Consider the following 15,537-nt stretch of genomic DNA (forward strand, 5'->3'; position numbering starts at 1 on the left):
CATAAAGATGAGGGCAGTCAAGAAAAGCCAGTGGGACACTTCTACTCTTCACTTGGGAATGACTGTGAGACAACATCAACTCAACACCAGCTAACAGCAAAAAAAAAAACAAAAAGTTATAAAACAAAGTAATTAATGAATAGGGGAAAGATTTGCTACTTGCATGGAAAAGTTAACATTTTAACAGACTTTAAAGTGCTTGTGAATTAGTAAACAAATAAGAATACTTCATATGGAAAATGGAAGAAAATTATGATAGGTAAAACATAAAAGAAGCAAAAGTGACTGCTTATGTAAAAATTGGTTGCTGTTATTGTTAAGTGCCATAGAGTCAGTTCTGACTCAGCAAACCTGCATAGAGTTTCCACGAAACGACCGCTCCAGTGCTTATCCTACAGTGCTACACCAGGATCCACATCTATAAGTAGTTTCTTATAGAATTATCAATTTCATAAATTGAATTCAATTCTATTTATTATTCAAATTTAAGATTTAAATGACTTCAAAATAATACAATGAGATATAATTTTCTTTGTAGAAAATTGGCAAAGATAAGACAAAACAAAAAAAAAATACAAAATGAGGGCATCCTTAGTTGAAGGCTACAAGTATTTTCACATAGTGCTATAGTAACAGTACAAAATGATGTGATCTTTCTGAGTGAAGGTTGGACATCACATACCATGAGAATTAAAGAAGGTCAATGCCATTTAGACCATCAGCTTCATTTCCAAGAATTTATACTAAATAACTGAGATGCATGCAAGGATTTATTTTCAAAGATGTTCATAGAATCACTATTTAAATTGTATATAAATGGAAATAATCTATATCCCACAAAATAAGAAATCAAGTTGGTTCCTACTCAAAGTGACCCTATGAATAAAAGAACAAAATACTTGCAATTATTTTGGTTGAGCCCATTGTTGCTGTTAATTCTTCTTGTTGGGGGTCTTCCTTTTTTTCCACTAACTATCCACTTTATCAAGCATGACACCCTTCTCTAGGGACTGGTCCCTCCTGACAACATTTTCAAAGTACTAGAGATGAAGTCTCATCATCCTCAGCTTCTAAGAAGCACTCTGACTGTACTTCTTCCAAGACAGATTTGTTATTTTGACACTCATAATTCTTCTACATCACCATAATTCAAATGCATTGATTCTTCTCCAGTATTTCTTATTAATTGTCCAACTTTCGCATGCATATGAGGTTATTGAAAATACCATGGCTTGGGTCAGGTGCACCTTAGTCCTCAAAATGATCTCTTTGCTCTCTAACACTTTAAAGAGGTCTTTTGGTATTCTTTGCTTGTTCTGTTTTTTTATACTAATTGTTTATAGGTTGTTAGTGGGGCACTTGTGTAATAAAAATTATACAACTAGTAATAACCATGGAGAAAATACGGATCGCCCAGCAATGGTCCTGTGTTTTAGCTACATGGGTAAATGAGGGGCGCTAAGCAGACACACGTTTATGGTCAATTCTCAACCCCTCAGTGAACCATAGAGCAGCCAACATCCCTGCTCCATCAGACCCCTCCAATTGTCCTTCTATTAAGTTGCTACCATTTCAAGCCAGATCTTGAGCATTTGTAGAAGTGAATGTGAGAACAGCAGCTTCTATGTAAGAACATATGTGTCTAAGTGTGTTTCATTTTGTGGCCATGTATTTTCCTTTTACAATAAATCATTCTACATTTTTTTTTCATTTGTAGATCATTTGACAGTTCACAAAGGTTTTTGCTGTTCTTTGTTCCTTGTGATTATTGCGGTGGTATGATTTCATTGAGCCGCTCAGGTTCAAATCTCAGAGCTGACATGATAGGGAAAACTGACCTCTTTGAGCTTTAGTTCAACATCTGTGAAACAATGCTAAACATAAGATTGTCATGAGGATTAAATAAGAAGAAATTTAAAATAGATATGTGTCAGGCACATAAACCTTCAGTAAAAGTTCACTGTTGTTTTATTAAGATTATTAATATATAAACATAGTCACAACATGAAGAAAATAGGAAAATATCTTATTTTGAAGATATAAAAAACAGGCTCAGGAAATTTGACCAAAATCACAGAACTAGGAAAATTTAAGACTGGTGTCTTAAGCTCATAATATCTGAGAACTGAATCTAATGTTTCCAAAATCTCTTTTTTCAACTGCAAGTAGAAAAATCAAAGTATGTGAATAGCAAGAACCAAATGCCAATTTCCAGATTTTTGTGTGTGCACTGAGTTGGGAAATATTTTCAAACAACCGACTTTATTTTATCATGCAAACACAGACTTTATTATTGGTTTTCTCATAATTGGAAAGGAATAAAAAAGAAAAGACTGTTTTGAAATTTTCAATTCATAATATTAAAGGGATGGCCAAGTAATGAATAAGTGGCAACTTTCCAAATGAAAGAGAAAGGCTGCAATGAAGCAGTTTTCCTGGCGAAGAAATTCAGAAACTCAGCCATACAGAAAGGCTCTTAAGTCTTCTTAGTCTGGTTCCAGATCCTTAAACACTAACACGGTTATTTGAGCTAACCTTACTTCTATTATGTCCTCTCTGGTTCTTTGTTACTCTTCCTTATATCTAATTATGAGTACCAATAAAAATGTTTTGTGTAATTTCAGTGATATATTTTATTATAAAAACAAATCTACTGTTCTTCTTTGTATTTATCATGGGCCTTATTCATTTTCACCCTCTTCCCCAAAAAAAAACTAAAAAATGTGGAATGAATACATAATTGAATAATTTTGAATGGAAAAATCCAGTGCTAATTGCTTCATAAAACCCACTGACCTCTGTGCTCTCTCATGTGTCTTTTCTCTTATAGAAAGCAGAGATTGCTATTGCTCCTTTGACAATCACTTTGGTTCGAGAGGAGGTCATTGACTTCTCTAAGCCCTTCATGAGTTTGGGGATCTCTATTATGATCAAAAAGCCTCAGAAATCTAAACCAGGAGTGTTTTCCTTCTTGGATCCTCTGGCCTATGAGATCTGGATGTGCATAGTCTTTGCCTACATTGGGGTCAGCGTGGTCTTGTTCCTAGTTAGTAGGTTTAGTCCATATGAGTGGCACACGGAAGAGCCAGAGGATGGAAAGGAAGGACCAAGTGACCAGCCTCCCAATGAGTTTGGCATCTTTAACAGCCTCTGGTTTTCCCTGGGTGCTTTTATGCAGCAAGGATGTGACATTTCACCCAGGTTAGTTTCAAAATACTTAAATTCTTCACCCATTTACTTTTAAGTGTTATGCAGAACATCTCTCTACCTGCTCTTTGTTCTTCATCAATTCCCTAGTAATTCTAAGTATGTTGAAAATCTTCTTATGTATTCTTTCCTGGGACACAGAGAATTCTTTGAAATGCCAAGAAAGTTTGTAATTCCCAAATTAACCTATGTATATTCATACCCAATTCCTATCAAATTAGCACAAAATATGAATACATTATAAAGATTAACATTTCCAATAGCTACGTAACTTATGCAACCCATCAAAAATTTTGAAATTATTTCCTATTAGTATTAGTGCCATCGAGTCGGTTCCAACCCATAGCAACCTTGTATAGGGTTGCCGAGGAGCAGCTGGTGAGCTTGAACCACAGACCTTGTTGTTTTATATAGCAACCCATAAACAAGCTAATCAGTAGGCAAAGAACCAACAATGTTAATACTATGTTTGTTGTTATTTTGAAAGATTTTTCAATATCATTGAAATCATGGCTCCTTACCTATGCATGGCACCAAGATATTATTCAGGTATGCAAAGAGACAGTCAATTTCCTGTTGCAAGAAAAAAAAGTCAAATTTCTCCCAAAGATAAAGTAGCTGAAGGAGCCAGGGGGAAAAAAAGCAAGATGTTAAATTTAATTAGTCACAAAAATATTAATGTGTTTTAAAGCAAGGTATGATTTCTCAAACAATAAGATTTGGGGCACAATGCAAGCTGTATTTTTTAAGACCCAGGAAAACAATAAATGTACTTAAATTTCTAATAAGAATTTCAATTAAATAACTTTTTGGTTAATGATGTGAGAAGAAAGCAAAACAAAACAAGTAATGGTTTTTAAAAGTAAGAATTAATCAATTGTATTGATATTAAGTTACAGCCGGTGGGTGCCATTTGTCTCTATTATGTAATAAAGGTGAAGATGTTTAATTTGGAAATGCTATGGAAATAATGAAATTATTCCTCAAATTTAAAATAAAAGTTAAAAGCAATTGTTGTTATATGCCGTCGAGTCAGTTCTGACTCACAGCTATCTCCGAGAGAACACAAAAGTTCGTCTTTCTCCCAAGGAGCCACTGGTGGACTCAAACCAGGGACCTTCCAGTTCACAGGGCAGTACTTATTGTATGGAGCCACTGCGCTCCCATAAAAGCAATAGATACTAGAATTTTAAATTGGTGAGTGGTTAATGAGGAAGATCAATTGTGCGCTGGCCCTAGGTTTTTTATTCAGCCATTCTCACTATTCCCTATGTAATCAGACTCACCCACACCCCCTTGATAGCCAGAGAAAGGGTGATGAGAGAAAAATGTTATGTTATAAATCTCTGTGGTAACAGAAAGCCTCATCTTTCTCCTGTGGAACAGCTGGTAAGCTCGTTCTGCTAACTTTGAGGTTCACAGCCCAGTGTTTGTCATACAGAGCCACTGCGCTCCCGCCAAATTTATACCAGTATGTAAAGATGCCTTGTTCTTGCTGTTGTTTAGTGTGGTCAAAACAGTCCCAACACATAGCCACCCATTTAGGGTTTCCAAGGAGCGGCTGGAGAGTTTGAATTGCAGACCTTGTGGTTCAAACCAACCGTGTGGTCTAGTATTTATCCCACAGTGCCTTGGGATGTAGTTTATCCTCCAATAAGATCAGAAAATGGCATAACATACTAAAAAATAATAATGATCCTGAACTCTGGTCACTTGGAGATCAATATAAGGCCCTCTTATTGTGCAACCTCATATGCCCATTCATCCCTGCAGGGTTCTGAGTGGAATTCAAAGCAGATTCTCTCCTTCAATCTTAGAAAGGCATCTATCAACTGGTATCAAACCTAAAAGTCCACCCATTGCTGTCTTTTATATATTTTATATGTTCCTAAGAAAGAAACCCATGGGAGAAAGCTAAGGCTGTCTGCTCCCATAAAGATTTATGGTCTCGGAAACCCTATGGAGCACGTCTACTCTGTGTTAGAGGGTCACTATGAGTCAGAATCGATTGGACTGCAGTGTGTGGGGTTTAAGAAACAAATCTGTGATTTATCCATGGTGCTTTGCTTCCTTCTCTCATCATTTATAGGCTACTTTCTAATTTTAGAGATACTAAAATATCATGGGGGGACTATCAATGAATTTAAGTGTATATTTCTCTTCTGGAACTAAAATTCATTACAGCTTCCCATTTCTGCCTATTCAAAAACAAAAGGAAAATCTGTCTATATTGTCAAGGATACATTAAACATAACACAAAACAAAACAATAAATAGTTCAGAAATACTACACATATTCTGGAGTTGTCCATAAGAAATTAAAATGATAAATTATTGTTCATATATGATGAATTGATGATATATCTTTTCGTTCTCTGTGTTGGTTCAAAGAAGGAAAATGTGCATTATGTTATCCATGTTTAGATCCCTCTCAGGTCGAATTGTTGGAGGCGTTTGGTGGTTCTTTACACTCATCATTATATCATCTTATACTGCTAACCTCGCTGCTTTCCTGACCGTTGAGCGAATGGTCTCCCCCATAGAAAGTGCAGAAGACCTGGCCAAACAAACAGAAATCGCCTATGGAACATTGGATTCAGGGTCAACAAAGGAATTCTTCAGAGTAAGTTAGGGGAGAAACTAACAATGAAATGTTCATCATTTTTAATTTGGGCAATTTTATAATTATATTATGGTCTATAGCTATTACAGATTTTTACAAGCATAATGTTGACTGTAATGCTAATACTTGGATTTTATAATCAATTTTATTTCATAAAACTAATTGATTCATTCATCTTGTAAGAAGGACCAGTGTCAAGGAATAAAAAAAAAAAGGAGATGGTAGGTATGACAACTTATAATATTAATTATCAAAGAATTTCAGTGTTAATAATGATATGATGATACTGAATCAAGCAAGGTGTATGTATGCTTTAGGGCTAAGAATGTAAAATAAAGCAAGACTTTATTTTATTAAAAAAAATAGATTTAACTTGCAGCATCTGAAATACAAAATCTTAATTGTAGGCGATAGTGCCTGTATGAGTTATATTGTTCTATAATCTATTCCATAAGAATTTATTTTAAATCAACATACTTTCTCACAAGATAATGGCTGCAAGACTACTGGGTTTGGTCAAGTCTATTAGACACTGTATAACATTTGGTTTGGGCTGATTTCTCTGGTTTTGTAGATATAACTGTTCAAATTGATATAATTGCATTTCATATAAGGATAACTGTTTTAACTTGCCATCAGAATGGCAGATTTTTTATTTAGTTGTTGCATTATGTAGATGAATTTTTTGATCAGTGAGTTCTCTCCTCAGGTTCTACTTACATGCAGAGATATGGATTTAATAACATCTAATCAGATACAGGGTTCATTTTCTGACTTCAGAACCAAGATTAAAGAGCAGTCAAAGTGATATCTTCAGAAATACCTAAGTAGAGAATAACAAACACATTTTATATTTCATTTCAATTGCTTAAAGATTGGGATATATAACATTTATTTTTTAAAATAAGATTTGATTATAGCATCCTAATGTATTACAGATGCTTATATAATACTAAAAGGAGCACTGGTAGCATAGAGGTTACAAGTCGAGCTGCTAACCTTAAGGTCAGCAGTTCGAAATTACAAGCCATTCTGTGGGAGAAAGATGAGGCTTTCTGCTCCTGTAAAGATTTACAGCCTCGGAAACCCTGTACAGGGTCGTTATCAACTGGAACCGACTCCCCGGCACCCCTCCACCACCACCACATAATACTAATTCAAGTATCAATCATTCAGAAAGTCCGTCAACCAAGTACCTAGCAATAATTTGGAGTCTTATAAGTAGACATAATTTAAAATGTCTAAATAACATTTAAAAAAATGTTTATAAATGTTTTCCAAACCTGTGGCAGTTATGAAAGTGGATTTTATTAACAATGTCCAGTGGATAAACTTACCGGATAAACTCTTTTTTACATAGTGGGTACAATCTAATCTGTAAAACTCAATAATAGAAATATACTGCCTAACACATTTTAGCATAACTTCAATACCTTACTGGAAATCTGTGAGCAAGTGCTTCCACCCAAAAGTAAGTAGGTAAGATTTTAATAATTTCATCTAGAAACTGTTCTGCATCCACATAAAAAAAAATACAAATTTGTGTGATCGCTTGCATTTTAATGAAAACTGTTGCCTGATTTTCATTTGAATAAATATTTGCTGAACAATCATTTTTCCTGGAATGATGAATGGAAAAAGAAATGTCCTATCCCTGAAAAATCCAAAACTAACTTATTGTCAAGGTTTTCAGCATCAAGCACACTGAAAATATTTATTTTTAATCTTTATAGCATTAAAAAAAAAATTACCCAAATTCTAAAAACTGGTGAGGAAGATAAGAGAATACATTGATAAGAAAAGCAGAAATGAGAAAAGCTGCTACTTAGATTTATACATCCATACATGCTGTGCAATCTCCAGGCCCTGTTTTCATTCTTTCTCACCCAAATTCAGTTTTAAAATTGGAACATTTTTACAAATATAGATATTCATTGTTGCAGAACACTTTGAACCCTAATGGGACAAGAAAATTATTCTCCCTGGCAGTAGACACTCAAGCATGCATAATTCCAAGTTCTCTGATAAAAATCTCATTCATTTCTAACCCTGTCTTCTCCCTCCTCTTCCCATAAATGATGACCTGGTTTAAATAAACCATTTGTCTGACAGGTTGAGGAAACGGAACGTGAAGGGTATTTTTGTACTTGTCAAAAACATTTCCTAGTAGGAACACACTAATGGTACATCTGTCAGCTTCACTAAGCTGCCTCGGGCAGTGGCCTATACTCAGAGCTTCAAAAAATGTCAGCGTTATAATCAGTTGGAAAAAGAATTAGGCCAGGGGGGAAAATTGCATCTAAATTCAACTGTTGCCTTAATTTTGCCCCATTATAAAGCTGATTATGCTTCATGTTCTGGGCACCTTGCTAAGCATAAAGATGCATTTAAAGAAAGTTTGTACTTGTCACTTAATGAGAGACTTACTGTTTAGGTACTTTTATATATTATACACTTTATACAAATACACTGATTTGCATTTCACAGCAAATTTTATCCAGGGCCTTCCTTAGACATCAGTGAAATTGGGAATGTATAAATGCAGTAGATTATTATCTAAGGGTTCATAATCTTATCAAATAATGCATTTATGAGATCTTACTAAAGCTTCAGTCTTACTGCACAACCTACTGAAAGCAGTAACTCACCTGATAACAATATAATGTGTAACTAAAATGAATGGCGTTTATGTTGTTTTGCAGCAAGCAGAAATATCAAAATACGTCATATCGGGGAAATTAAAAGGACGGCACATTTTTAAAACTTCAAGAGCTGTCTAAATTACCGAAACAGTGTTTTAAATTAGATCGTTTTTCCATGTTATCTGTTCTCTGTCATAGGCCATATTCACTTCCCAAAACTGATTTTTTAGTGCTTATCACAGCTTAAATTCTTAGGAATTTAAAAGCTCCACTACCACTGTCCTTATGAGCTTGCTAGAGTTCCTGGTGGTTCTGTGGTTTAAGTGCTGAACTGCTAACTAAAAGGTCAGTGGTTTGAATCTACCAGCCACTCCGTGGGAGAAATATATGGCACTCAATATCCTGCTTGAAACTTAATCTTCATCTTAGAAAACAACCCAGCATGCACACTGCATGGCAATCAAATCTCTTGCCTGACAGAGTTGGAAACAATGGTGCCCTGCTCAAAGACGGTAGTTGACCACACCATTTTGAGTGTATGTCACTTTGCACGGTCGTGGCAATAATCCCATCTTCAGACCTGTAACTTTTCCTGTTCAGTTATCATCCCAGGTGCTCACATTTTGTAAATTCCTGTCGATCCCAGTTTGCTTTGTTGGTCATGACTAAATTAGTTCACACCACTTTGAAGTCCTGTGTAAAAGATGTACAGCTATGGAAACTTTGTGGGTCTTTATTGAGTCAGAACTGACTTAATGACAATGGATTCAGTGAGGAGTTATGTATGAGCTTTCAGGGCCTGCAGAAATTTATTCATTTTAGCATGTCTCATCAAATTATAAATATTTGCTCATCCTCAATCCTTAACAAGTACCTTCTTGCAGTCCCAGATAAGGTACAGGGATATTATTTCCTGTTGTACCTCACCTTAATTTCTGCCCTCTTCACTATGCGTGTGATCTTATCTAAGCCATATCTCTTCAAATCATAATTTCTAAATACTTATATGGTGATAAACCATGATAATATTTTTCAAAAAAAAAAGTTTCCTTTATCTTTTCTGTATACTCTACTAGGAATCTGTATTTTAACATTTTTATTATACCTAAGGTCTACCAAATTCAGGATAATTATAGTGTGCAATATTCCTTCTTCCAGTAAAAGGAACTAATTTCTTTTTAAACTCCTTTGCCCTTAAGGTATAATTAATTCAATATATTTAATAAAATTACAAAGTAATATTCTATATACTAATATTATGTTGTTGTTGTTAAGTGCCATCGAGTCGGTTCCGACCCATAGCGACCCTGTACAGGGTTTCCGAGGTTGTAAATCTTTACGGGAGTAGAAAGCCTCATCTTTCTCCCACGGAATACTAATATTATAGATAATTATATTATCTATGTATTCTTGGTGTGGTGCTGTAGTATAAGCACTGAACTGGCAACTGTATGGTTGGAAGTTCAAACCCACTGGATTCACCTTGGAACCTACTCAACAGCACTTAATAACAACAGCCACTCCTGGTGAGGTGCTAGGATCAACATTGGACTGAGAACCACAAGGTCAGCAGTTCAAACCCACCAGTTGTTCCTCAGAAACCCTGTACAAGGTCGCTATGAGTTGGAACCAACTCAACAGCATTTAACAACAACAGCAACAGATATGGTAGAATATATAATACTCAAAAACTATCAATGCCCCAAAGATATTTTATTAATTTTAAAAGAAATGAATCATGTGCTTTAATAGCCTGTTTATTCTAATGTTAAGTAATGTGAATCATTATTCTTTTTTTCCATTTTGCTTATCTGTTTCCTATTCCTTTAATAAACTACTGAACAGTAACTGGAAAATTGCCAAATAAGTAGACTAAATGTGTATTGATGATTTTCATATTTTTAAAAATAATTTACCAAGTGTTTTAATTAAACTAATGTTTGGATAGGTTTTATTTCTTGTACTTTAAATGTAATACACATAGTTAGGTATGTAACTTACATGGTAATCTAAAGCTTTCATGAGGGAAACTCTCAAGTAATGAATATAAGGAACAGAGATAATATGTCTAAAGGATTTGTTTACCAAAACTTTTGCAAATTTGAAGCTATCAGAATAGATGTTAATAGCACTCTATCAAGTGACCCAGAGTTTTCCATTTTTCATAAATTAAAACTTATAAAATGGATGTTTGTTCCCTGGAACAGAATATCTAATTTTAAAGATGGAATGAATAAGACCTTGCTAGTGGATCCCACAGTTAAGGGGTCCAAATCCAGGTACTCCTCTGTCCTTGATATCCTTGCAATTGGAGCATAGTGTTGCATGGATTTTCTGTAAGGATACTTGTAGTGTAGCCAGAAGTGACCTGGCATTGTCTACATACACACCCACACACATGTGCATGCACTTATTTTTATGTCTTGAGTGCTGATGACATAAAACATCTCATAGGGCACTATAGGATGTCAATTTCTCATCTTGATATGTAGTAGCATTTGAATATACATAAAGAAAATATATACAAATAATATACTGTGTGATTTATTATTTTGATTTATTAAGTACTAATTTATTATCTTATAAAGCCAAAATTTAGCATCCCACTTAAGAGTTTTTTCTTTATCTGTCTGAGAAATTTGCCTTTGCCAAAAAATATGTATTCATAAGTTTCTTATTCAGGATATTTATTGATTATTAATAGGCCTGCTTCTTGTTAGAGTCCATATTTTGGGAAATAAAGGAAGTCCAATATAATATATATACTACTAAGGTTTGGAGTCTTGGTGTGGTGCTGCAGGATAATGCAGGGTAACGGAAGGTTGGTTTTGAACCACAAGATTCAAAAAAGATCAGTGGTTCAAACCCACAAGCTATTCCTTGGAAATTCTAGACAGGGTTTCTATGAGTTGGAACAGACTCATTGGCATGTAACAACAAAAGTGGGTTTCGCCACACATAGAAACGTAAGTGTGAATGGAGTCTCCACTACATTTGGATCCAGAGCTAAAATGTCAGCACTCTGTAGTTTAACAAATACAGATAGAAGTCTGCATGTACCATTGTATTATCAAACATCAAATGGGATTCAAGATTTTCAGTCTTATTAAATGTGTCTTTTGGAGCCATTGGAGTTCTTTTGTATATTTGATTTCTTGTAGATATTACTGTTATTGCCATTGTTGTTGTTGTTGTTAAGTGCCATCGAGTCAGTTCTGACCCATAGCGACCCTGTACAGGGTTTCCGAGGGTGTAAATCTTTACGGGAGTAGAAAGCCTCATCTTTCTCCCGCGGAGCGGCTGGTAGTTTCGAACCGCTGACCTTAAGGTTCGCAGCCCGATTCATAACCACTATGCTACCAGAGCTCCTGTTATTGCCATTAAGTGCCATCAAGTAAGTTCTGACCCATAGCTACCCTGTGTAGAGTTTCTAGGGCGTGACTGGTATATTTGAACCATTCACCTTGTGGTTAGCAAGTCAAGTGCTTATCCTACAGCATCACATTAAAGATGTGTTTATATATTTATATACACATTTCTTAAAATCTAAGGTGAATTCAGGTGCCCCCAAAAAAGAAAAGAAAAGATCTAGATTAATTAAATTGAATGAGTAATGTACATAGAGGCCATGTGGACAGAAGTCATTTTATAAAAATTAAAAAGTTTCTGGACTGAAGTTAGGGGGTTTTGATGACAGACTCTCCTACCATACAGATGTGGAAATAATTTCTCTTTACAGTTCAATATACATTGTGTTCTTGTCAGAAAATATCTAAAAATGTATTGCTAGACTTAGAGTTTGATTCGCCTGTTAGAGATACTTAGACTGCAAACAGTTGCTGATATATCCTCCTATTTTGATGTTCAACTACTGGCTTGATACGAATCGCACTTTTGTGTGCATGTTAGAATGGTTTTCACTAAAATTTTGAAGCATGAAAATATACAAATAAAACAATATAACTTATTTGTTGTAACTCAGGTATAGTAATAAAAGTTGGACAGAGTTAAAATCAAATCATATCTGGTCTTTATCAAGTTTTCCATGACTGTGGTATAAAACAAGATCAAAAATGTTAAGTCTTCATAGCATCCTATGTTAGAGAGACTATGTTGCTACTTAAGAAGTTGAGTGTGGTGATTGAAAAAATGGCAAAGAGATAATATGACTGCGCTCTTCTTCAAATATCACTTTTAAATGTGTATTATTTCAGTCATTTCATTGCATTTTTTAAAAGGTCGTTCTCTAATTTGAGAAGATGAGTATTAGTATTTGGCAAAGTAGAGTTAGAGGGCAATGGAAAGGTATTAAAAGGCTTTTTATCCTGCTCTTGATTCACTCTATATTAATGTGCTGTTTCCTTCTTTTCCTGTATTTAATTTTATTTTCATTTCCTCCAGAGATCAAAAATAGCAGTGTATGAAAAGATGTGGACCTACATGCGATCAGCAGAGCCATCAGTATTCACTAGGACTACAGCTGAGGGAGTAGCTCGTGTCCGCAAATCCAAGGGCAAATTTGCCTTTCTCCTGGAGTCCACTATGAATGAATACATTGAGCAGCGAAAGCCATGTGACACGATGAAAGTGGGAGGAAATCTGGATTCCAAAGGCTATGGAGTAGCAACGCCCAAGGGTTCCTCATTAAGGTGGGTGGAATAGTATAACAATATAACATGTGTTGTTATAGTATTCCACCTTCCCTGATGTCCCTGAGAGAATTATTTTGTTTTGTGTATGAACATGATATGTTTGTTTATTTGTTTTCTTTTTCTCCATTTTCATATGTTTTGGTCAACAATCAGGTAATTTTAAATTTTAATTTAGATTAATTAATCATAGTCTACATGTATCATTTAAGGCCATATAAAAACCAAACTGGTTGAACACTAGCTGTTTCCAGTGGGCCTAAAACCTGGGTGGCACATGCTTCTAGATCTCATCAACTTTTTTAGCCACTAAAACCTACACTACCGTTTTGTCAGTAATAAGTTTACATTTGATCATTATGTTTTTTGAAATTATGACTGGCTGCTAGTATCTGAGAGAGGAGAAACCAACTTCTTTCTTCTGGTGTTTTTTGTTTTGTTTTGTTTTGTTTTTTCCATTTCAATGTTTCATTTATTATAACATCTCTCTATTTTGGATTATTCTGAGTAACACTGGTGCTTATTTTGAAATCATATCCATTTATAAAAGCAATCATGATCAGAGTGGGAAATGGGCTCTGGTTTTATGGTGCTTACTCAAGTCACACTCCCACGTGTTTCCAAGGGAGTATGGTGTAAGTAAGATCTGTAAAAGTAGACCCATTGACAAGCCAAGAGTGTTTACAGATATGTCTTGAAATGTGATTCACGAGGAAAGCATTAAGCAAATGGATAACAATCCACATTTACTAAACATGAGACTTTCATTCTTAAGAAAATGTTGGTAAAAGCTGCCCTTTTTACCTTCTTGGTCCTGGACATAGAAAATCCACATGTTTATGTCCAGGAGGCAGAATTTCCTATTTTCCTTAAGCAATGAAGGCTACTATTAAAATCCTGGATCTAGAGCAAGTCTGGAGATGACAGTGACACATGCCAAATTACTCTGGTCTTAATACAGCTTAGGAGATAGTCACATAAAGCACAGATTCCAGAAGAAACCAGTATCTTTGCTAAAGGACTTAACCAAGAACCTGGTCTTGAAAAGTCATGTCTCTGGTAAGCCAGTGAAACATTAAGGTAATGAAACTTCAATACTGCCTAGCAGAAATGAAAAGCAATATAAAAGTTATAAAATTATTTCCATTGATTTCACAACGGAAACTGAAATGTTTTGGGTATGTGTGTGTTGGCTTGGGAAGAGTTGGGAGAGAGTAAAGAAACAAATACCAGTACTCAAAAGGGTTGTGTTAAACCATATTTTGTGTCTGCAAGCAACTAATTAGCTAGGGGTATTATGGTATGGTACAATAGGAACATTTATAAAAAAAGATATAGAACAAGACTGCTTAATAAGGACATATCTGGTATGAACTCTGGCAATTTTGAAATCAGGGTTATTTTAACACACATCACATATGAAACTGGAGAAATGTGCAGGGAGAAAGCCAAACTAATAAATCATCCATGATAAAATTCTGCTAGAAAGGAGTCCAACTATTCAGAAACTTCAATTTGTATCAGGATTTGGGGTCTTTGAGGGTGTATTTTGAATGGGAAATATGTCACTTCATTGAGGACAAATAGCAAGTAAATCTCAATCGAAGTAGTAATTATAAGAGCATGGTAGGATAAACAATTTAACAGAAATAGAAGGGGAGAAAGCAATAGTGATTAATATGCAGATCAGTATTCAGACTATTGATTATATTCACTGGGTGTTGCTTTTGCTCTTAGTTAATTCTCTGTGGATTTAGCTGCCTTGTCCTCTGTCTTGTGTCTACTGATAAAGTCAAGCCACAGGGACTGAATTTGGCCCTTAGATACGGTTGCGACTGACTCCCATTGATGGCAAGAGAGCTCCCTCTTAAATGTGCCGCTTTGTCAAATCCACACTACAGGGATTGTTTGGGGAGAAGCTGAAGGGCTTCATCTGTCTCCAGCTGTATAATCATCAGCCATTGGCTTCCCCTTCTTTTCCTGTCCTTCCCTGGATCTTGTTAATGAAGCAATTGTTAAACTCTGCTTCCTGGATGGAGAGTTTGTTTATGTGATTTGCTTTAGACATGCCACAATTTCCTGAGCAAGCTGGCTGCTGCATGCCAATACCACAGTCATTTTGTCCTGTCTTTGAGAACACTGAGAGAGCACTGACGGCTAATCAGGCCCACCTTTCCCTCCACCTCCTCACTCTTCTATCAACAGTCTATCTATGCAGGAGGCTCATTAGGTTTAAATTTTCATCCCAGTAGGATTCTTCTATTTCAAATGAGGCAAACTAATATAGACATGGATTAATAGGTATCTTCTGTATAAATAGAAGCAAATTCAAAATAATTACATGCAGCAGAGCAAGATCCAAAGGGCATTCCTACATCAAGACTGTCTGAAACCTTCCTGCCTTGTTTGTTCAGGAG

At 35.3% G+C, this 15,537-nt stretch overlaps 1 protein-coding gene across 3 annotated transcripts in view; it reads left to right on the forward strand.

Annotated features, from left to right (window-relative positions):
- GRIA4 (glutamate receptor, ionotropic, AMPA 4) overlaps positions 1-15,537 on the forward strand; it is a 532,647-nt gene that overhangs the window by 470,740 nt on the left and 46,370 nt on the right. For all 3 annotated transcript variants that reach the window (XM_006833788.1, XM_006833786.1, XM_006833787.1), the window contains 3 exons: positions 2,831-3,201; positions 5,631-5,829; positions 12,873-13,120. In XM_006833788.1, coding sequence (XP_006833851.1) covers positions 2,831-3,201; positions 5,631-5,829; positions 12,873-13,120 — 818 coding nt within the window. The remainder of the gene's footprint in view (positions 1-2,830; positions 3,202-5,630; positions 5,830-12,872; positions 13,121-15,537) is intronic.

Source organism: Chrysochloris asiatica, unplaced genomic scaffold, assembly GCF_000296735.1.
Source record: "Chrysochloris asiatica unplaced genomic scaffold, ChrAsi1.0 scaffold00008, whole genome shotgun sequence".
Classification (NCBI taxonomy): domain Eukaryota; kingdom Metazoa; phylum Chordata; class Mammalia; order Afrosoricida; family Chrysochloridae; genus Chrysochloris; species Chrysochloris asiatica.